Source organism: Gastrolobium bilobum, unplaced genomic scaffold (genome assembly GCF_033153095.1).
Source record: "Gastrolobium bilobum isolate Gb01-03AN ecotype WA unplaced genomic scaffold, APGP_CSIRO_Gbil_v1 utg3268, whole genome shotgun sequence".
In the NCBI taxonomy this organism is placed as follows: domain Eukaryota; kingdom Viridiplantae; phylum Streptophyta; class Magnoliopsida; order Fabales; family Fabaceae; genus Gastrolobium; species Gastrolobium bilobum.
The window spans coordinates 1,225,055-1,242,897 of NW_026899992.1; the positions used below are offsets into that span (position 1 = coordinate 1,225,055).

Below are 17,843 nucleotides of genomic sequence, written 5' to 3' on the forward strand. Positions count from 1 at the left end.
TTCTACACTCCCCCTCAAGTTGGGAGATATATATTGATCATTCCCAACTTGCTGATCAAATTCTCAAAGGTCGGCTTAAGTAATCCTTTGGTGAGGATATCCGCCGTCTGTTCCTTGGTAGGTATATATGTCAAGCATACACTACCGTCTTCTAATTTCTCTTTGATAAAGTGACGATCAACTTCCACATGTTTTGTTCTGTCATGATGAACAGGATTTTGAGCAATGCTGACAGCAGCCTTATTATCAAAATATAATCTGATAGGTAGGGAATAAGAGATCTTCAGCTCCTCCAGAAGCCTTCGTAACCAAATTCCTTCACAAATACCATGGGCTAGAGCCCGAAATTCCGCTTCTGCACTGCTTCTTGCAACAACAGTTTGTTTCTTACTTCTCCAGGTCACAAGGTTTCCCCAGACATAAGTACAATATCCTGAAGTAGATCTTCGGTCCATTGCAGAGCCAGCCCAGTTTGCATCTGTATAGATTTCAATCATCCTTTTGTGCCCTTTTTTAAAGAAAATTCCTCGACTAGGGGTATTTTTGAGGTATTTGAGAATTCTATAAACAGCACTAAGGTGTTTTTCCTTAGGAGAATGCATGAATTGGCTAACCATGCTCACAACAAAAGCAATATCAGGACGAGTGTGAGACAAATAGATTAATTTTCCCACTAGTCTCTGGTACTGCTCCCTATCAACATCTTCCCCGTCCTCAACTCCCATCTTGATATTAGCTTCAATTGGAGTCTCTGCCGGCTTGCACCCAAGCATACCTGTTTCTTGCAACAGGTCTAGAATGTATTTTTTCTGAGTTAAAGAAATTCCTTCCTTACTCCGAGCAATTTCCATGCCAAGGAAATATTTGAGAGATCCAAGATCTTTTAGTTCAAACTGGTCAGCTAAACATTTTTTTAAAGAGGTTATCTCCTCGCTATCATTACCAGTGACAATTATGTCATCAACATAAACGATCAGAATAGCAATTCTTCCTTTGTCGGAGTGTTTAAAAAATAAAGTGTGATCAGTCTGAGCTTGGGTGAACCCTCTTCTCTTAACAACTTGAGTAAATTTCCCAAACCATTCTCTGGGAGATTGTTTAAGTCCATAGAGAGACTTCTGCAACTTGCACACAGAACCATCCCCTTTTTCAAAACCAGGAGGTGGATCCATGTAAACTTCCTCATGGAGATCACCATTCAAGAAGGCATTCTTAACATCTAACTGTTGCAATGGCCAATCAAGGTTGGCGGCAAGAGATAGCAGAACGCGGATAGTGTTAAGTTTGGCAACAGGAGCAAATGTCTCCTGATAATCTATCCCATGAGTCTGAGTAAATCCCTTAGCAACTAATCTGGCCTTATACCTATTGATGCTATTGTCTGCATTGAATTTTATTGTGAACACCCACTTGCAACCAACAGTTTTCTTTCCTTTAGGTAATGTCACAAACTCCCATGTTCCATTTTTTGTAAGTGCATCCAGTTCTTCTAATACTGCATTCCTCCATTTTGGGTCATCAAGTGCTTCTTGGATATTTTTGGGTATCCTGGTACTATCTAACATAGTGTTGAAAGCACGAAAACCTGGAGACAACTTTTCATATGAGATATAATGGGAAATAGGATGAGCAGTGCAAGATCTAGTACCTTTCCGAAGAGCAATAGGCATATCAACGTTGGTTGTACTAGTACATTCAAGTGGGTTGCTGGAACAAGGACTCGAGTCAGGATCCTGGCAGTCTAGAGTATCTTCATGTGTTTTGCGCCTGCTGTAAAATTTTCCCCATTTACCAGGAGGATCACAAGGAGGATCATTAGATTCAGGTATAGTTGCTCCCCCTGTTTCCTTCCCAATAACTCCACCTGTTTCCAAAGGCAAAGGTAAGAGAGCAACATCATTTGGTTTCCCAAGCTTATCTTCATCCATACCAATACCAATAGACTCCCCCTAAAGAGAAGTCGGGGAAAAAAAGGATTGTGTCTCATAAAAGGTAACATCCATGGAAACAAAAACCTTACGGAGAGAAGGTGAGTAACACTTATAACCTTTTTGATTAGGGGAATATCCTATGAAGACACATCTGATGGATTTAGGGTCAAGTTTGGACCTTTGATGTGGAGGAATATGCACAAAAACCACACAGCCAAATATTTTGGGAGGAAGAGAAGAAAGAGCACTGAAAGAGGGAAAGAATTTAGTAAGACAGGATAAAGGAGAATGAAAATTTAGTACCCGAGAAGGCATCCGATTAATGAGATAACAGGCTGTCAAGACGGCTTCCCCCCACAAATATTTAGGGACATGCATCGTGAATAAAAGAGCTCGAGCAACTTCAATTAGATGTCTATTTTTTCTTTCAGCCACCCCATTTTGTTGAGGGGTGTTAGGACAAGAACTTTGATGAATAATTCCATGTTGGTTTAGGTAATCTCCAAGAACTGAATTAAAATATTCAGTACCATTGTCTGTTCGCAGAATTTTGATAGAAGTCTGAAATTGAGTTTGAATCATAGCATGAAAGTTTTTAAAAGTGGATGCTGCCTCAGACTTATCTTTTAAGAGATATACCCAACATACCCTAGAATGATCATCAATGAAAGTAATAAACCAACGAGCACCCGAGACATTTTTTTCACGAGCAGGTCCCCAAATATCACTATGAATCAATGTAAAGGGAGAAGATTCATGATATTTCTTAGGAGAATAAGTGACACGAGAGTGCTTTGCAAGCTGACAAATATCACAAAGAAGGGAACTTGGCTTTTTATTGATAAATAAGTTCGGCAATAACTTCTGGAGATAAACAAAATTTGGGTGTCCCAACCTACGATGCCATAACAAAACATCATTACAGTCATCTGATAAACATAGAGAGTGGTTCGAAAAAATCCTCTTTACACAATGAACATCTGTAAAATAGTATAGCCCTTCTTCCTCTCTAGCACTGCCAATCATCATCCCCGAGTCCTGTTCTTGAAAGATACAAGCATTTGCAGAGAACTTAGCAACACAATGCAACTCAGCAGTAAGTTTGCTAATAGAGATGAGATTACAAGTAAGAGAGGGAACATGAAGTACTGAGTTCAAAATAATATGCTCAGAAAGTTTAATGGATCCCTTTCCCGCAATAGTGGAGAAATTCCCATCAGCTGTTCTTATTCGTGACGGGTGATAGTAAGGGGTATAGGAGAAAAATAAGGTTGCATTACCTGTCATGTGATCAGAGGCTCCTGAATCAAGGATCCAACGATTACTATGTTCAACATGGAATGCCATACCTTTTTGAGCAACATGAGTAGTTGCCTCAGCAGGTTGAGACATCAATTTCTGAAAAGACGAATTTTCAAAATTTTCAACGTCCATGGTTTTCTAACAACAGGTACCCAGAAAAAAGTTCCTCCAAATACGATTTTGACCCTCAAAACAGGAAGAGGGTTGCTCGCAAAAATCAATGAATGAGAGCAATCTTGGCTACAGTGAAACAGTAATTGCTACAGTAATGAACAGTACTGCTACAGTAATGAACAGTACTGCTACGGGTCTTCTGTGGGCTGGCTCAGAATCTTGTTCTGAACCTAATGGTGGCCTTGGTTTCGTGGTTGGAGGTGTCTAGGTAAGGATTCTGGCTTGGGCAGTGGCTAAAAACGAAAAAAAAGGAATAGGAAAATGACTTAAAAATAAATCAGAACGGGGAACAGACTGGAATATAACCAGCTCTTGATACCATGAAGAAAAGAAGAAGTGGAAGAAGTGTTTTATCTGAATAATACTTTCTTGATTCATTGAGAGACCCAATGGGTCCTTTTTATATTGAGTACATCCAACTACCTCAACTACTTTAATAAATATACAACCACAAACTACATCAATAAATATACATCTACCAACTACATCAATAAATACTATCTAGAATATTCTACATATTCTACAAATTGTAATGTGTTGTGTATTAATATATTGTCTTCATTTGCATTTTGTATAGGATGCTTGCTTCATATTTCCTGGTATTGTGGAAAAAGTTATGAACATAATAATAACAGTTCCAACTTACAAGAGAATAAGAAAAAATAATTTAGGAAAAAGTTATTAAAAAATGGACTTACAAATTCCATTTCAAAGCTATCATTAGTTAACATGGCTTGCTTCACAGCCAAATCTATGATTGCTATCAATTGTGTGTATAAGACATCATTGAAAAATTCTTGAGCCTGCACATAAAGCTCACCTGATAGATGTCCAAAATATCAAGTATGGTCAGTCTCGTGAATATCACTATCTGAAGCTAACTTGGCTATGGTGCAGATAGAAACTTAAAGGCACGACTATTAATCCATGAGTAATGTACACAGATAAATAAAATGAAAATCAATACATTACCAAGACCATGCAAAATCTCCTGCTTGACCTTGTCGGCAGCATTGCCACTGTAACTGGATGGCTTTTTCAGAACAAGCTCGTAAACATCAATCACTGAAACAAGGTAAGGCATCGGCATATTTCCCTAATTCATTAAATTATGTCAGTACTTAAATGAGTATATTACAACTAGTGCTGGTTTCTTATATTTGTTAATTGATTAAAAGCCAATATGGCTAGTGTCAAAGATGACATGCACTTAAGGGAGACTAAATTCAGTTGCATATTTTTCATCTACAAACAGAAGATTAGATCTAATTAAGACCACTACCCCTACCTTCGATGAATGGGAGTTAACAGTTGTCTGCAAACAATTTATTCCTGCAAGTGCTACCTCTTTACTACCATTTAGAATGCTATTCTCAACAAATTGAAGCAATGATTCCCAGCCTACATAGAACCAAACTAAATCAGGACCACTTGTAAATTGCATCAAATGAAACTACCAGATACATCAAATTTTAATGATGAACCCACCAGACCAGAAGTTACTCAAGCTTGTGAAAAAAGGAAAGAACAACCGTAATATACGTGCTATTCCACCAAGAACAAGCACCAGAGTTTCATCCCACTGCTTTTGCGCTGTGTTACGACTGCAAAATTCATCAGACCACAAGCATATATCAAGTAATTTTAGAAAGTGTTACCAAGATTAATGAAGTTAACTACAGTGCATCTATAGTAAAAGGTATAAGTGTCATTATCCAGTCATAGTAACAGCATAAACACAGGTGTAAGGGTAGGTGTTATGTAAACTGTCAGATTTTTTCAAACATACTTTTCTCTATATCTTTCAGTCTCCCTATTCCTCGACATGTTATTATAGCCATGTTACCCTCCTGTCAGTTTCTAAGTCCGTTTTGTTGATTAAAAAATCAGATTATATCTTGTCTTTCTTGTGATTTAACATGAGTCGTTGTCCACTGATTTCATTGCAAGTTGTGGTCTGTTTACCTTGTTAAGTTGTCATTCATTGCCAGTTGTTCTTGAAGCTCATTACAAGTTGTCCCTGTTGGATATTTGACTCAGGTGCTAAAGATCATCTCTGTCGTAATAAGGAACTATTTACGTCTCATACTTATTCTGATCATTTACCTTTTTTTAACTCTTGCTGATGGAACCAAAGCCCCAATTAGTGGGATTGGACAAGCTCGTCCGACCTCTACCTTGACCTTGACATCTGTCTACTACATTCCTTATAACTTAATTTCTATTAACCAATTGGTCCACTCCCTCACTTGCACCATTACTTTCTCTAACCATTTTGTTTCTGTGTAAGATCCGAATACGGGGAAGACGATTGGAGTGGGTCGTGAGTCAAGGGGGCTTTATTATCTGGTTGTACCTCGTCCAACAGTGGCATGCTCTCTCACAGAATCTCCACAACTTATCCACAGTCATCTTGGTCATCCAAGTCTTTAAAATTGCAAAAGATGGTTCCTCTTTAACTGGTATTCAATCTTTAGATTGTCTGTCGTTTCAGCAAGGGAAGCACACACGTTCCTCCTTTGACTTTGAGTTAATAAACGAGCTGATGCTCCTTTCTCTCTTATTCATTCAGATATTTGGAGTCCAAGTCGTACTTTGTCTATTTTAGGTTTTTGGTATTTTGTTACTTTTATTGATGATTATTCCCATTGTACCTGGGTTTTTTTAATGAAAAATCATTATGAGTTATTCTCTATTTATAAAAAGTTCTTTGCTGAGGTTCATACTCAATTTGGTGTTTCTATTTATATTTTACGTAGTGATAATGCTAAAGAATATGTTTCTTTTGACTTTTCTAATTTCTTGGCTACGCAAGGTACTTTACACCAGACCACTTGTCCTCACACTCCACAACAAATTGGGGTGGCCGAACGTAAAAAAGGCATCTCATTGAAACTACCCATACCCTTCTTATTCACATGAAGGTTCCTCTTCACTCCTGGGCGGATGCCATACTCGCCTCTTGTTTTCTCGTCAATCGCATGCCTTCCTCTGTGCTTAACAATGACATTTCCTATAACCTATTGTTTCTAGATGCTCCTCTTTATCCTCTATCTCCACATGTCTTTGGTTGTACCTATTTTGTTCATGATCTCACTACTGATAAAGACAAGTTAACATCCAAAGTCTTTAAGTGTATTTCTCTTGGTTATGCTTGTCTTCAAAAGGATTATCGTTGTTATTCTCCTGATCTTAAGTGTTATATTATTTCCGCTGATGTCACTTTTCTTGATCAAAAACCCTTTCATTCTAACCCATCTCAGTTGTCACAGGTTCATTAGGTTCTTTCTGTTCCCTTTCTTGACTTGTCTTTACCAACTGCAGGTGACTCTCTTCCAGAGAAAAGTGCCTCCATCCCTGAGGATCATCATTTTCTCACCTATCAGCGTCATCAGAAAGTTCCTCCTGCGGACTTAATCCTGGGTGACTGATCGCCTTCTCCTGTCACCTCTTCCCCTCCGACTCTTATACCAGAGGCTTTTCGCATTGCCCAAAAAAAAAGGTATACATATTACTCTAACAATTATAATTATTTCTAATTTGATTCTCTTTCATTGGGTAGATTAGCCTCCCTTATTATAAAATTGATTATTTCCTCATTTTTTTCCTTTAATTAGGAAAGTTATTATTAGGATCTATTCCCATTCAACTTAAGATATTGTAACCATCTCTACATGACAACTAATGAAATAATATTCAGTATTTTCCCATATTTCAACTGATTCTTTGTTTTTTGGCTGAAATTAATTTTTCAATTTGTCAGATTTCGTTTATTAAAAAGAAGCTGAAAGCTTATGTATAGTTCAGCTTAAGGAAGAGTGCTAAGCAATGTAAGAAAATTTAGGGAAGCGTTGTGGGATTTAGAAAATGTGTATAGTTTTAGTGCAAGCAAACTAAATGGTGTAAGTGTCATAATTTAGTCATAAAATTATCAGTATAGAACCTTTTTTAAAAAAAAAAAAATTGACTACGGAAGAAAAGAAGAGTAGTATAAATAGTTCAAGACTTAAGGGATCAGTACTGCATACACTGTTCCAGAGTCTTTTCAGTGAATATGTTTTTTACTTACTTTTTTCTCCACCTTTCATACTCCCAATTTTCTCAACCAAATGTATCACTGAGGCCACAAATGAAAAAAATAAGCATCAATGTCAATTTCAAATACCTATGATGTATGAGCATGTGAACTGCTTTTCCTCCTCGAGTTCCAAGTTCTTTCCCTTGCCATTCATCTTTTGATGAAGTAGCAGCCTACTTATCAAATAACCAAAATTTCAAAGTACATCAACTTATGCTGAAAATAAGCTCTCAAATATCATCTAACAATAGTTTCAGCTTACCTTGTGAGAAGCACGATCCAATGTAGGAAATACATAATTCCAAAGACAATCTTCCCACATGCTCTTTGAAAGCTTTTGCCCGTGAGTTCCTAAAGTTTGGAAAAGTGTCCTAACAGAAGAATTCCTTACCTGTAAAGCAAAATTTTCAGTGCCAGAAAGACGTCCAGCAATAATAGTAAAGAGCAATGTTATTTAGGTGTTACTGGGTTTTTACTGTCCAAATTTCCCTAATTGGTATAGTAATAGTAGAGAGCAATGGACTTTGGAGGCCTATTATAGTTGTACCACTTTATTTAGGGAGAAGATTAGGTTTGTGATTTATGGTCCCTTCTTGGTTGTGTGGTGCAATCAAACACTAGTTGTAATACATAAGAGACCCTAGAACTATGCCAAGATGTCTGCTCTTCTATTATGTTTTCTTTGATTTTTTACACAACCCTTTTATGTTTGAGATAGCAGTTACAATTCAACTCATCAAACAATACTTGTTCCTATACGGAAGTTTCCCCAAAACTCATCAAAGTTAGAACCTTAATCGCACAGGTACTTTCACAACTCCCAAACTGAACCTAAAAGCCCCTTGACCCTCATATTGTCTGCACATCTCCCTTAGACCCTTACTCTCACATACACCCACTGAACCTTCAATTCCTATGCCTCACCCTCCTATTTCCAATCAAAGAGCTCTGATACTTTGACAGACTTCAAGTGCCCAGTCTTCAACCTCACTTTTTACCTTTATATAAATGCACGCGAGAAAGAAATTATTAACACTGTTGACTGAACCACATTCCTTCTGATGATTCATGGCACAGGCTACAGGTGCAACTTGCATCTAACAATAACTACATTATCAGCAGTTGAGATAAATACCAAGAAACAATAAAATGAGTGGTTTTGTTAGGGTTCTTCGTTGGAAAGAGCAGTACTGGTAAGGGATTATGTAGAAACACAGCTCCAGAGATAAGAGAGAAAAGAATGACTTATGTTACTGTGAATGAATAGAACAAGGAGGTAACTCCTACACAAGGGTAACCCCCTCCTTCAACTGAGTCTCCTATACTCGGATAATAAAAACCTTACACATCGGACTGGTAATATTTTTCCTAAACAGACCAAAGCAAATAGATCGTTCTCCTCCCTTGGTAAAGCTACAGGCTACAGCTACCCGTAAGCCTTGGCCAGCCGTTCAAAAGCCAGACTAACAAGTGAAAGAGGGAGTTCCAAAGCAACTGTGACTCATGCAGTAGACAAAAGTAATTTCGACTCAAAGATAGATAAAGGAAATCCCATTGAGTAGTTCCCTATTTTGGATATCATAAAAGTGAAAGAAAAAGGGCTTCTTAGGTCAGCTAGGTCAACACAATGAATATCCAACAAACTACCATATGTTCCCTTCCCTTTCTACTTAATTACTTTTTCCTGCTCAGACCCAACTGCCTTCTAACTAACTTAACTATTCTGACTGCCTATGGTTTTTTCCTTGTTTCTTCATGTGTACACTTGCCACACCCGCTTCCCTTCATGAGGGTGTCGAACAGGTTTCAATATAAAAGTCAATTTCTATGGCCATAACAAGCCCCATAATAATAATAATAAATAAATAAATAAACTTTAATGATTACGTAAGTCCATGAGATCTCCTTACTTCTCACTTAGTTCATAAACTCCATTATTACCCACAAACGATTCTGAGATGCTGCTTGTTCCCTTTCATACACACAAGAAGCCTCCTCAGTACCCTTGATGAAGAGATGTCAATTATACAAGAAAATACTACATCAGTATCTTCAAAGAAACATCCTCAAGGCTTAGCTTATCTAATATTAAAAAAATATCTTATTCACACAAACCAAGGCAAACAAATCATTGCCACCTCTGAAAATTGCTTATGACAATCCTTCTACTAATGTTCTCATCGATACTATTCATATTGACTTACAGCAAGGCTGCCATTGGCTTTCAATAGTACACTGTCAAAGTGTCTCATAAACTGAAATGTGTTACACCATTACGGATTCAAAATAGAAGAGTCAGAGAGAGATTCAAATGCACATCACTGGTACACTCAATGAGACTCGATTGTTGATTAGAAAGATGGCAACAGGAGAATTCATCTTTACACATAATGAATCTTTCATGGACTCTCTTCTGGGAGAAAGCAGCAAAAGGAGGAGAGAAAAGGGGGAAGATTGGAAAGTAAAAATAGGATTAGAAATTTATTTGTCATACCTCTGGTCTCTCATCCGCCCCAAGGTTTTGAAGTAATGAGAAAACAGAGAATAGAAGCATCTCATAATCAACATCATCTACATAAGAAGCTTGGTCTCTCACATTATTAGAAATACTATATGTTTGATCATCCATCTTTTCACCATGTATCTGCTTCTCTATTGAACCAACACCTGAAAGGTAGTAACATCGTAAAATACATAGTATAATTTCAGAACAATGACAGTTTATAAAGAGGTGGCTTGACAACAAAATCTGGACCTGTTTCCTTTTCTTCAAAAGGTCCATTGAGAAGGCCCTTTGCAATGAAATCAGTCATAGTCCACAGGAGTCCAACAGCTGTCAAGCTTATGTTCAACTCCGTCTTTTGAGCACTGTATGCTCCAGTCACATCAACACACCTGTAATATAAGTTTTAATGAACATAAGAAAACAGAAGGAGCCCATCTACTAGCTAATATATGTGTGGGCATGCATGCATGTCAGTATGTATGTGCAACATGAATACAACATTCATGAAGAAACTCAAGCACATAATTTCTCTCAGGATTCCAGCCCAATAAAGAGAGTCAGAAATTAAAAGAAATCGTATGTATGCAGTATGCATGCAGGTAAGATGGAACTTGGGATCTCACACTCGAAGGCAGTCTGTGGGTAAGGTGGACAGTCCATCATTCATTATCACTCTTAGGTTCTAGAAAGGAACAAAAACTGGAAATCAGAGCACATTATAATTTTACAGAGAACAGGATAATACTAAAAAAATATGAAAACTAATATTTTTTGGTAGAACATGAACTATTTAGTTCAAATAAGAAACTACAGCTAGTCATGCAAGACGGGTTTCAGGAAACTTTAAATAAGCATGAAGTACCAAAGAACAACATTTAAGAATTGGATACATGAATAAGAAATTAAACAAACAGGGAAGTATTGGAATAAATTCACAAGTGATTATCATTTAAAATAATTCCACTGAATAAACATGTAGATTGTAAAGTAATGAGAATTGACGCATATGAAACATTTAAAAGCATTCTCAAATGACAGATTAGATTCACGGCTTGAAAATGCCATATTTAACAACAGAAAATGCCATATAAATACTTTTTTGACATGTAATAGTTGAAAACCTCATAAAAAGGATGAATCAAAAGTCAAATGAGAAATAAAAAGAAAAAAGAAAAATCCAAAATAAAAGAAAGCCATACTTATCTGCTATCGTCTATAAATAAACAGACAGAGGGAGAGAAATCTAACAAACACAAATGAAGGTTGAACAGCTCTAAAGATGATATTCACGTGTTTCAGAAGTAAAATTCATAGTCCATTCATTTTGAGTAATTTTACTGAACTCAATTTGTCTGAGTTTTATGTATTCTGATAGATTTTATCAATAAAAAAACAATAAGTAGAGTGAATCACTATTTTAAAAACCTACACCAAGCTCCCTCATACACTGGAAGTTTGTAACAGGAATAGAGCTTTCAAGAGAAGTTTGTGAAAAATAGGGAAAACCCAAGAAGGTTTGTGTAGGTTTAGAGAACAGAGGGAAGGTATATGGAAAATAAGGAAAATAGAGGTAATGAAGGATAAAACAATTTACTTTTAAAACTATTCGACTAAATAGCAAAAGAATTATGACCAAACATTTCATAAATTTAGAGAGAAATTTTTGAGGAAAACTACCAAGAGTAATTGGACGCACGGAGTGTAGATAGACAAGCAGTATAGATAACAACAGTCAAGAAAAGGTCACCATTTAATTAACAATATTTTTCAGAATTTAAATCATAAGTAGCTAGAGAAAAGTGCTCGTGGTCAATTCAATATACCATTAGCCCCACTGCAGCAATAAATGCAGCAAACTAACTCAATATACCTGGAAACCGAGAGTAACCAGATCCTTCTCTGAAACATCTGCTACATACCTTGCAGTAAGACGAAAGTACAGAGATTAAGCAAAGTATTACCATTAGACAGGTGCATAGACGGAATGATAAGAAGGCCAACCTCAACATTTCAAGTATACTAGGCCAGCTGTAATGAAGTTTTTCTCCATATCTCTGGAAGAATTTGTGAAAATGATATCATGCGAAGAAACTAAGAGTAAGGAAATAAAAATAATGACAAAACTTGACCAATCAGCAATAGCATTACCTCTAAGACATGCAAGAGAATTTTCAAAGATCCAACACGGACATCTATGCTTTGAGTAGAAAAATAAAGAACCTTCAGTGGAGATATGACAGAACATTCAAGAGACCTCAACTTATCAAGACTGGCTTCCATCTGCATATCATGGACACACATTAAACCCTGCTTTTGATAAAATATGGGGTTGCCAGCTAACAAAGGGGTAGAACGCCTCACTTCCTGAGATGTTTCAAGAGACTTGGATTGTTTGTAGTCTTGGAATTGGTCAGAACCTAAGACTGCAGATATAGATTGATCAAGAGCATCGAGTGCCATGCTTTTCAAATGTGGATTAGAATTATCAGCAAGCTGCAAAAGCACATCACGTCAACAGATCAAGAGGGACGAAAATGAAACTAGCATTGCGACATCAAGGAAACAAAAAGAGAGACAATAGGAAACCTCAAGAAAGTGACTAACAACTTGATCCCAAAATGGCTCTACTCCTGTGGTGAAAAAAGGATAATAAAACAATCTTAATACCTTCACTCAATAAAACATTCAAGAATGAAAATATTCACAAAATCCAAATAACTAAATAGAACCTAAATATCATAAATATCTACCCTTGAAAAATGGGGACGTGAGAATGAACAAATAAACAACATCCAGCATAAAAGTACATTTACTATCAGGCTTATAGTTATTCAAGCTACATACTGTGAACATTATTCACAAGGATTGATATCATTCTCTCCACTGAAAAGCTGATGCTTCCAATTTTTTGACTTGTTGTTGGTCCCAAACCGCTCGAAGTAACAGACATGCATTGATGTGAAAGTTGACATAATGCGGAGAGGAGGGACTTTACAGCAGATGTATGCATCAGAGCAGAGCTCTCAAAGAGCTTTCAAACAGATAAAATACCGGGTTAGATCAAATGGCGCATATATTCTGAAAGGAAAGATGCAGAAAGAAACAAAATGAATGCTTAGCAATAAAAGTCAAACTTGCATACTCGACAGTGAAATTGAAAAAAACTTCCAAGAAAAAGAGTTAAAAAAGGAAAACATATTTTGACAAGACGAGCCCGCCAGCACAGTAAAAATATTATAAAGGCATCCATACTCATCCTAGTTGGGTGTAGTAGTAGAAAAATTAAAATTGGTTTACTCACCTGAGAGTTCAGAGAAGATAGTATATTGAAGTCACTGTATTGGGTAGATGACTCCCTTGTGAACTTTGGGACAGGAGTAGAGACCTCCTGCAGGTTTCATGGTCATTTACTCTGTAAGCTTCAATTGAAGACACACCAGAAAGAAATATCCAACAAAACTATGATGTATATGAAATTTAATTTGACAAATATATATACAAAGGGCAAACCCAAGTACACAAGGCTTCCCAACACAACACAAATATATATGTGTGTGTGTGAGAGAGAGACAGAGAGAGAAAGTCATATTAGAAGTAAAAAGGAATAGAGTACAACAGGAGAAGATAAGAAATCATTGCTAGCAGAGGCACAAAAGAGAAACAGAGAAAAACCAAACGAAAATGTCAAAAACAATAAAGCTCTCCATATCGCTTCATGAATTATTTGCTAGGGAAACTGTTACAATCCAATTGCAAGGTATGGGAGTTAGAGGCTACATTAATGATTTTATATATCTCAACACGTCCTCTCACACGAGAGTCCACTAGGCTTGAAGAGTGGACGATGCATAGGCCCACCTACCTGTGCGAAGAAAGAAATTCCACTAGAAAGAAAGTGGGGGCGGTGAGGATCGAACCCGGTACACCGAGGCTCTGATACCAAGTAAAGAGCCAATTCAACCTAAAAACTTAAGCTTTTGGGTGAGGCTACATTAATGATTTTATATATCTCAACAGAGTCCCACATCGGAAACATCAGGTTCTGGTGTGGGATTTATATGGACTTTGGGCTCTCCTACCTTACGAGCTAACTTTTGGGGTGAGATTCTCCCAAGGATCGTATCAATTGGTATCAGAGTCTTCCACTCTATCTCCTGGTTGCAGTCGAGCGGCACTTGTGACGCTGGCATTGCAATGTTAGTCCAAGGCTAGTAAAAGCCTAACGAAAAGTCAGGCCGCCTGAGGTTGCGGAGCATGGTGGGATGTTACAATCCAATCCAAAGTATGGAACTTGGAGTCCAACATCGGAAACATAAGGTTCTGGTATGGGGTTTATATGAACTTTGGACTCTCCTACCTTACGAGCTAGCTTTTGGGGTGAGATTCCCCAAGATTCGTATCAAAAACTAAGAAGAAAAAGGAAATAATTGTACGAAGCCTGTATCTTGAGCCTAGAACTTCAACTATAAATAGAGGCCTAGCCTAACCAAACCAAATCACTTTCAATTCTCAGCATTTCTCTTCTTCTCCTCTGCTACTCTTTCTTCTTACTTCAAATTTTTATTTTTATTTTATTTTTTTATTTTGTTATTATTTTCCTTTGGCTACCAATCATACTTCTCTTCTCAAATCGCTTTTCCTTCAAGAAGTTATCAAACACGAAGACCAGGTAATCATAATCTTAGGTTATCTTTTATTTGAAATTTGATTTAATCTTCATGAAGTAATAAACTAATTATATATGAATTTTTGTTTAACGTAATCCTAGTCCCTAGAATTCATATGTTAATTTTTTATAGTGAAATTATGATCCTAATTATATCATAGGGTTGTTTTATTTGAAATCTGTTATATGAAATCTTAATCCTTAGGAAATTTTAAGATAGTTTCAATTGGAATATTCTATATGTAATCTTTGGAATATTTTAAATTAAATTATTTTAACATCAAGAAATTGATATGTTAATTAGAAAATTATTTCTGGTATAACTCTTTAATGATATGAGTTGGATAATTGATATGAATTTGATAAATTCATAGGATTAATTCAAATAATGGATAAATGATATGATTTGAATTAAGAAATGATAGTTGAATTTGGACTTTGCTCTAATATGATTTGAATTATGAAATGATAGTCGGATTTGGACTTTACTCTGATAGATATTTGAATTATGATAATGGATATGAGTTGGACCTTATATTGTATATTTGAATAGTTTGTAAAGTTATGATGCCCTTGAGCAACTGATATATTCAAAGAAGAAATTTTCAAACATGATAATTGTGACAAGATTGAATTTTCTGATTGTGTGTGATTGTAATAAATTAATAGTGGGAAGATAGCTTTTAGGATGGTACCTCCTAAAGTGATGAACACAACTTTTGGGCTTTATGCCTCTGATATTTATTTGATGCGAAAAGATATTATCACTTCTTCTCAAAGTGGTATCTGGCAGGATATCCGGGATACTAGTAGCAGCTTTGGAAAGAGGTGTGCATACTAGGAAGAGATGTTTTGATAATGGCCAAATTTGTTTATATGTGACTGGCGGGATTTCTCGGGTCACAGGGTAGACTGGCAGAATCTCCGGGTCTACCACGATTCTCTTCCCACTAAATGAACTTAAACATGATTAATAATGGAATTGATACTTGATTATGATTAAGTTATATTTTGATTATTGCTGGATAATTATTTATTAATATCGTGATTAATGTTGAGATTATTATGCTAATATTTGAGTTATATTTTGTATTGATACTTAATTTGATTATTATGTTATATTTATTACTTTATTTGAATAATTGAGTTATATCTATTGTATGTTGGATTGGGATTACTAGTTTTTGCTGATTGTTTGTGTTTGTGTTTGTGTTTTTGTGCTGCAATGATCTTTCGGGGGAGCAGAGTTTCAGTGAAGCAGGTTGCAAAGTTTGGGGTGAGCAGTGAGAATAACATCTCAGACTTTTCAAATTAGGCTTAGGATTTATGAATGTATGAGATATGATCATGAATTTTCATTTTAAAATTTTAAATGTTTACATTGAATATATTTTGGAATAAGATTATGTTTTAGTTAGCCTTGCACTTGTCCTTGTTACATGTTCGTCGATAACATTTTCCCAAATTGATTTATTTTAGCTTCCGCAATATTTATGTAATCTTAATAAATAATTAAATGTTATTTTTGACAATTTCTCTATTATAGGAATATTTTATTTTTGTTAAAATTGTTAGAAATTTAGGGGTGTTACACTTTCTCCTTTCTCTCTCGTTCTCTCTAAACTCTAATAAAAAATAAGAGAGAAAGGTAAAGTACTTATCGAAAGAGGATAGGACATGCACCAAAACATAAAAGACAAAAGGCAACAAGGAACTTTAAAATTAAGCAGTATTGGTCAACGATGGAATAAAAGAGAACAGAAGTTGAGCTAAGATTTAGGCTGAAAGATGGGACAAAGGATAGAGTCCACTAACTTGTGATGACTGCAAAAATTTAATTTCAATTACGATAGCCAGTAGAAGGAAGTAAAATTCAAACTCCTAACACTGCTGAAAAATACTCAGGAACTAATTACCCCAAAAGCTTAACCTATAAGAAGAACGCCCTGAAATTGTTTTGATCTATATCTCTGACAACAATAATTACATTGGGACTCAGTTATCCCTATACTCTACTTTTAGCACATAGCTTGGCACTATATCTTAATAAACACATATTGTCCACAAGAAAGAAGTCGCTGATAACGTGTTGCTAATTCAAGACTTCCGCAAAACTCTTGGATGGCAATTGAAGCCCATTTTCAGTGAATAACAGAGCAATAAATTAAACTACCTGAGTAGTGGCATGTGGGGAATGAATTGCTCGATCTAAAGCAGCTAGAGTTTCCAACACCTGCAGGTATTCATCGTTACCACTCATTAAGTAAAAAATTAAATCTACTAACAGATACCGAGAAAAATGTAACAACGTACCAAAACCCAAGATGGGCCCAAAACATTATGCAATCGATGAGCAATGTTAAAAAGAGTTCTCAAGGCCTGGTTCACAAGATCAGTCAGGGTGAAATATATGAGTAGTCGCAATCAAATATACAAATCCACTGAGAAAAATGAACTAGAGAAAAATGAAATTACAGTCAAGTCAAGTGAAGGCAAAAAGTACAAATTGCCATGCACAAAACCAGAAGGACCACCTGTACATTCTTGGGAGTAAGCACAACGCTATCCCTCTGATCAACTGATAGTTCTGATCGTTTTGATACAGGAGACGGCAAAGCACTGCTAAAATCTCAAATTTTAGCCAAAATCTCAATACATAGCTTTGAATTCTTGAAAGGCGCCCTAATAAATGATAAGCAGAAACTCCATACCTCCTTTTTTCTGTTTCAACAGGAAAATTGATGGTGAATTTGCAAAGCGATGCAAGAAACGAGTTTAAAGGTTCTACAGCTCGGAGTATCCCACAAGCCTGTGGAATCATATAATCCATATATCATTTTTAAAAGTTCAAAGTTGACTTTGAATGCCACCCAAATTATAAAAAAAAAAAAAATAACCAGAACTGAGTTACCTGAGTGATTGCCTGATATCCCTTTAATATTTCCAATACAATGGCCTCTCCTTGTGACCTTCAAATTAACCATGTACAAAATTTTATAGGATGAATTTCTCACAAAATCCAGCAGATTATAAAAGTCCCCACCATGCTGTTCAAACTCAAAATTTCAGATAAATCAGAAACTAAATTTGTGCTCTATCTGTATGCCTTAATAAATACTAAGAAACTATTTTACTTTATTTTCAAATATAAGAAAATACAAGCCATATTTATATCCAGTTTTTCTC

The 17,843-nt window shown here is 36.1% G+C and overlaps 1 protein-coding gene across 4 annotated transcripts in view; it reads right to left on the reverse strand.

Annotated features, from left to right (window-relative positions):
- LOC133294681 (uncharacterized) overlaps window positions 1-17,843 on the reverse strand; it is a 54,826-nt gene that overhangs the window by 12,237 nt on the left and 24,746 nt on the right. For 3 of the 4 annotated variants that reach the window (XM_061493406.1, XM_061493404.1, XM_061493405.1), the window contains 21 exons: window positions 17,569-17,626; window positions 17,369-17,466; window positions 17,192-17,279; window positions 16,971-17,036; window positions 16,831-16,890; window positions 13,293-13,379; window positions 12,836-13,022; window positions 12,578-12,621; window positions 12,353-12,484; window positions 12,140-12,271; window positions 11,993-12,045; window positions 11,862-11,910; window positions 10,615-10,673; window positions 10,241-10,380; window positions 9,980-10,152; window positions 7,748-7,876; window positions 7,573-7,658; window positions 4,896-5,011; window positions 4,696-4,808; window positions 4,380-4,503; window positions 4,106-4,227 (listed from right to left, as the gene is read on the reverse strand). In XM_061493406.1, coding sequence (XP_061349390.1) covers window positions 4,106-4,227; window positions 4,380-4,503; window positions 4,696-4,808; window positions 4,896-5,011; window positions 7,573-7,658; window positions 7,748-7,876; window positions 9,980-10,152; window positions 10,241-10,380; window positions 10,615-10,673; window positions 11,862-11,910; window positions 11,993-12,045; window positions 12,140-12,271; window positions 12,353-12,484; window positions 12,578-12,621; window positions 12,836-13,022; window positions 13,293-13,379; window positions 16,831-16,890; window positions 16,971-17,036; window positions 17,192-17,279; window positions 17,369-17,466; window positions 17,569-17,626 — 2,116 coding nt within the window. The remainder of the gene's footprint in view (window positions 1-4,105; window positions 4,228-4,379; window positions 4,504-4,695; window positions 4,809-4,895; window positions 5,012-7,572; window positions 7,659-7,747; window positions 7,877-9,979; window positions 10,153-10,240; window positions 10,381-10,614; window positions 10,674-11,861; window positions 11,911-11,992; window positions 12,046-12,139; window positions 12,272-12,352; window positions 12,485-12,577; window positions 12,622-12,835; window positions 13,023-13,292; window positions 13,380-16,830; window positions 16,891-16,970; window positions 17,037-17,191; window positions 17,280-17,368; window positions 17,467-17,568; window positions 17,627-17,843) is intronic. The other variant, XM_061493403.1, reaches the window with a different exon arrangement.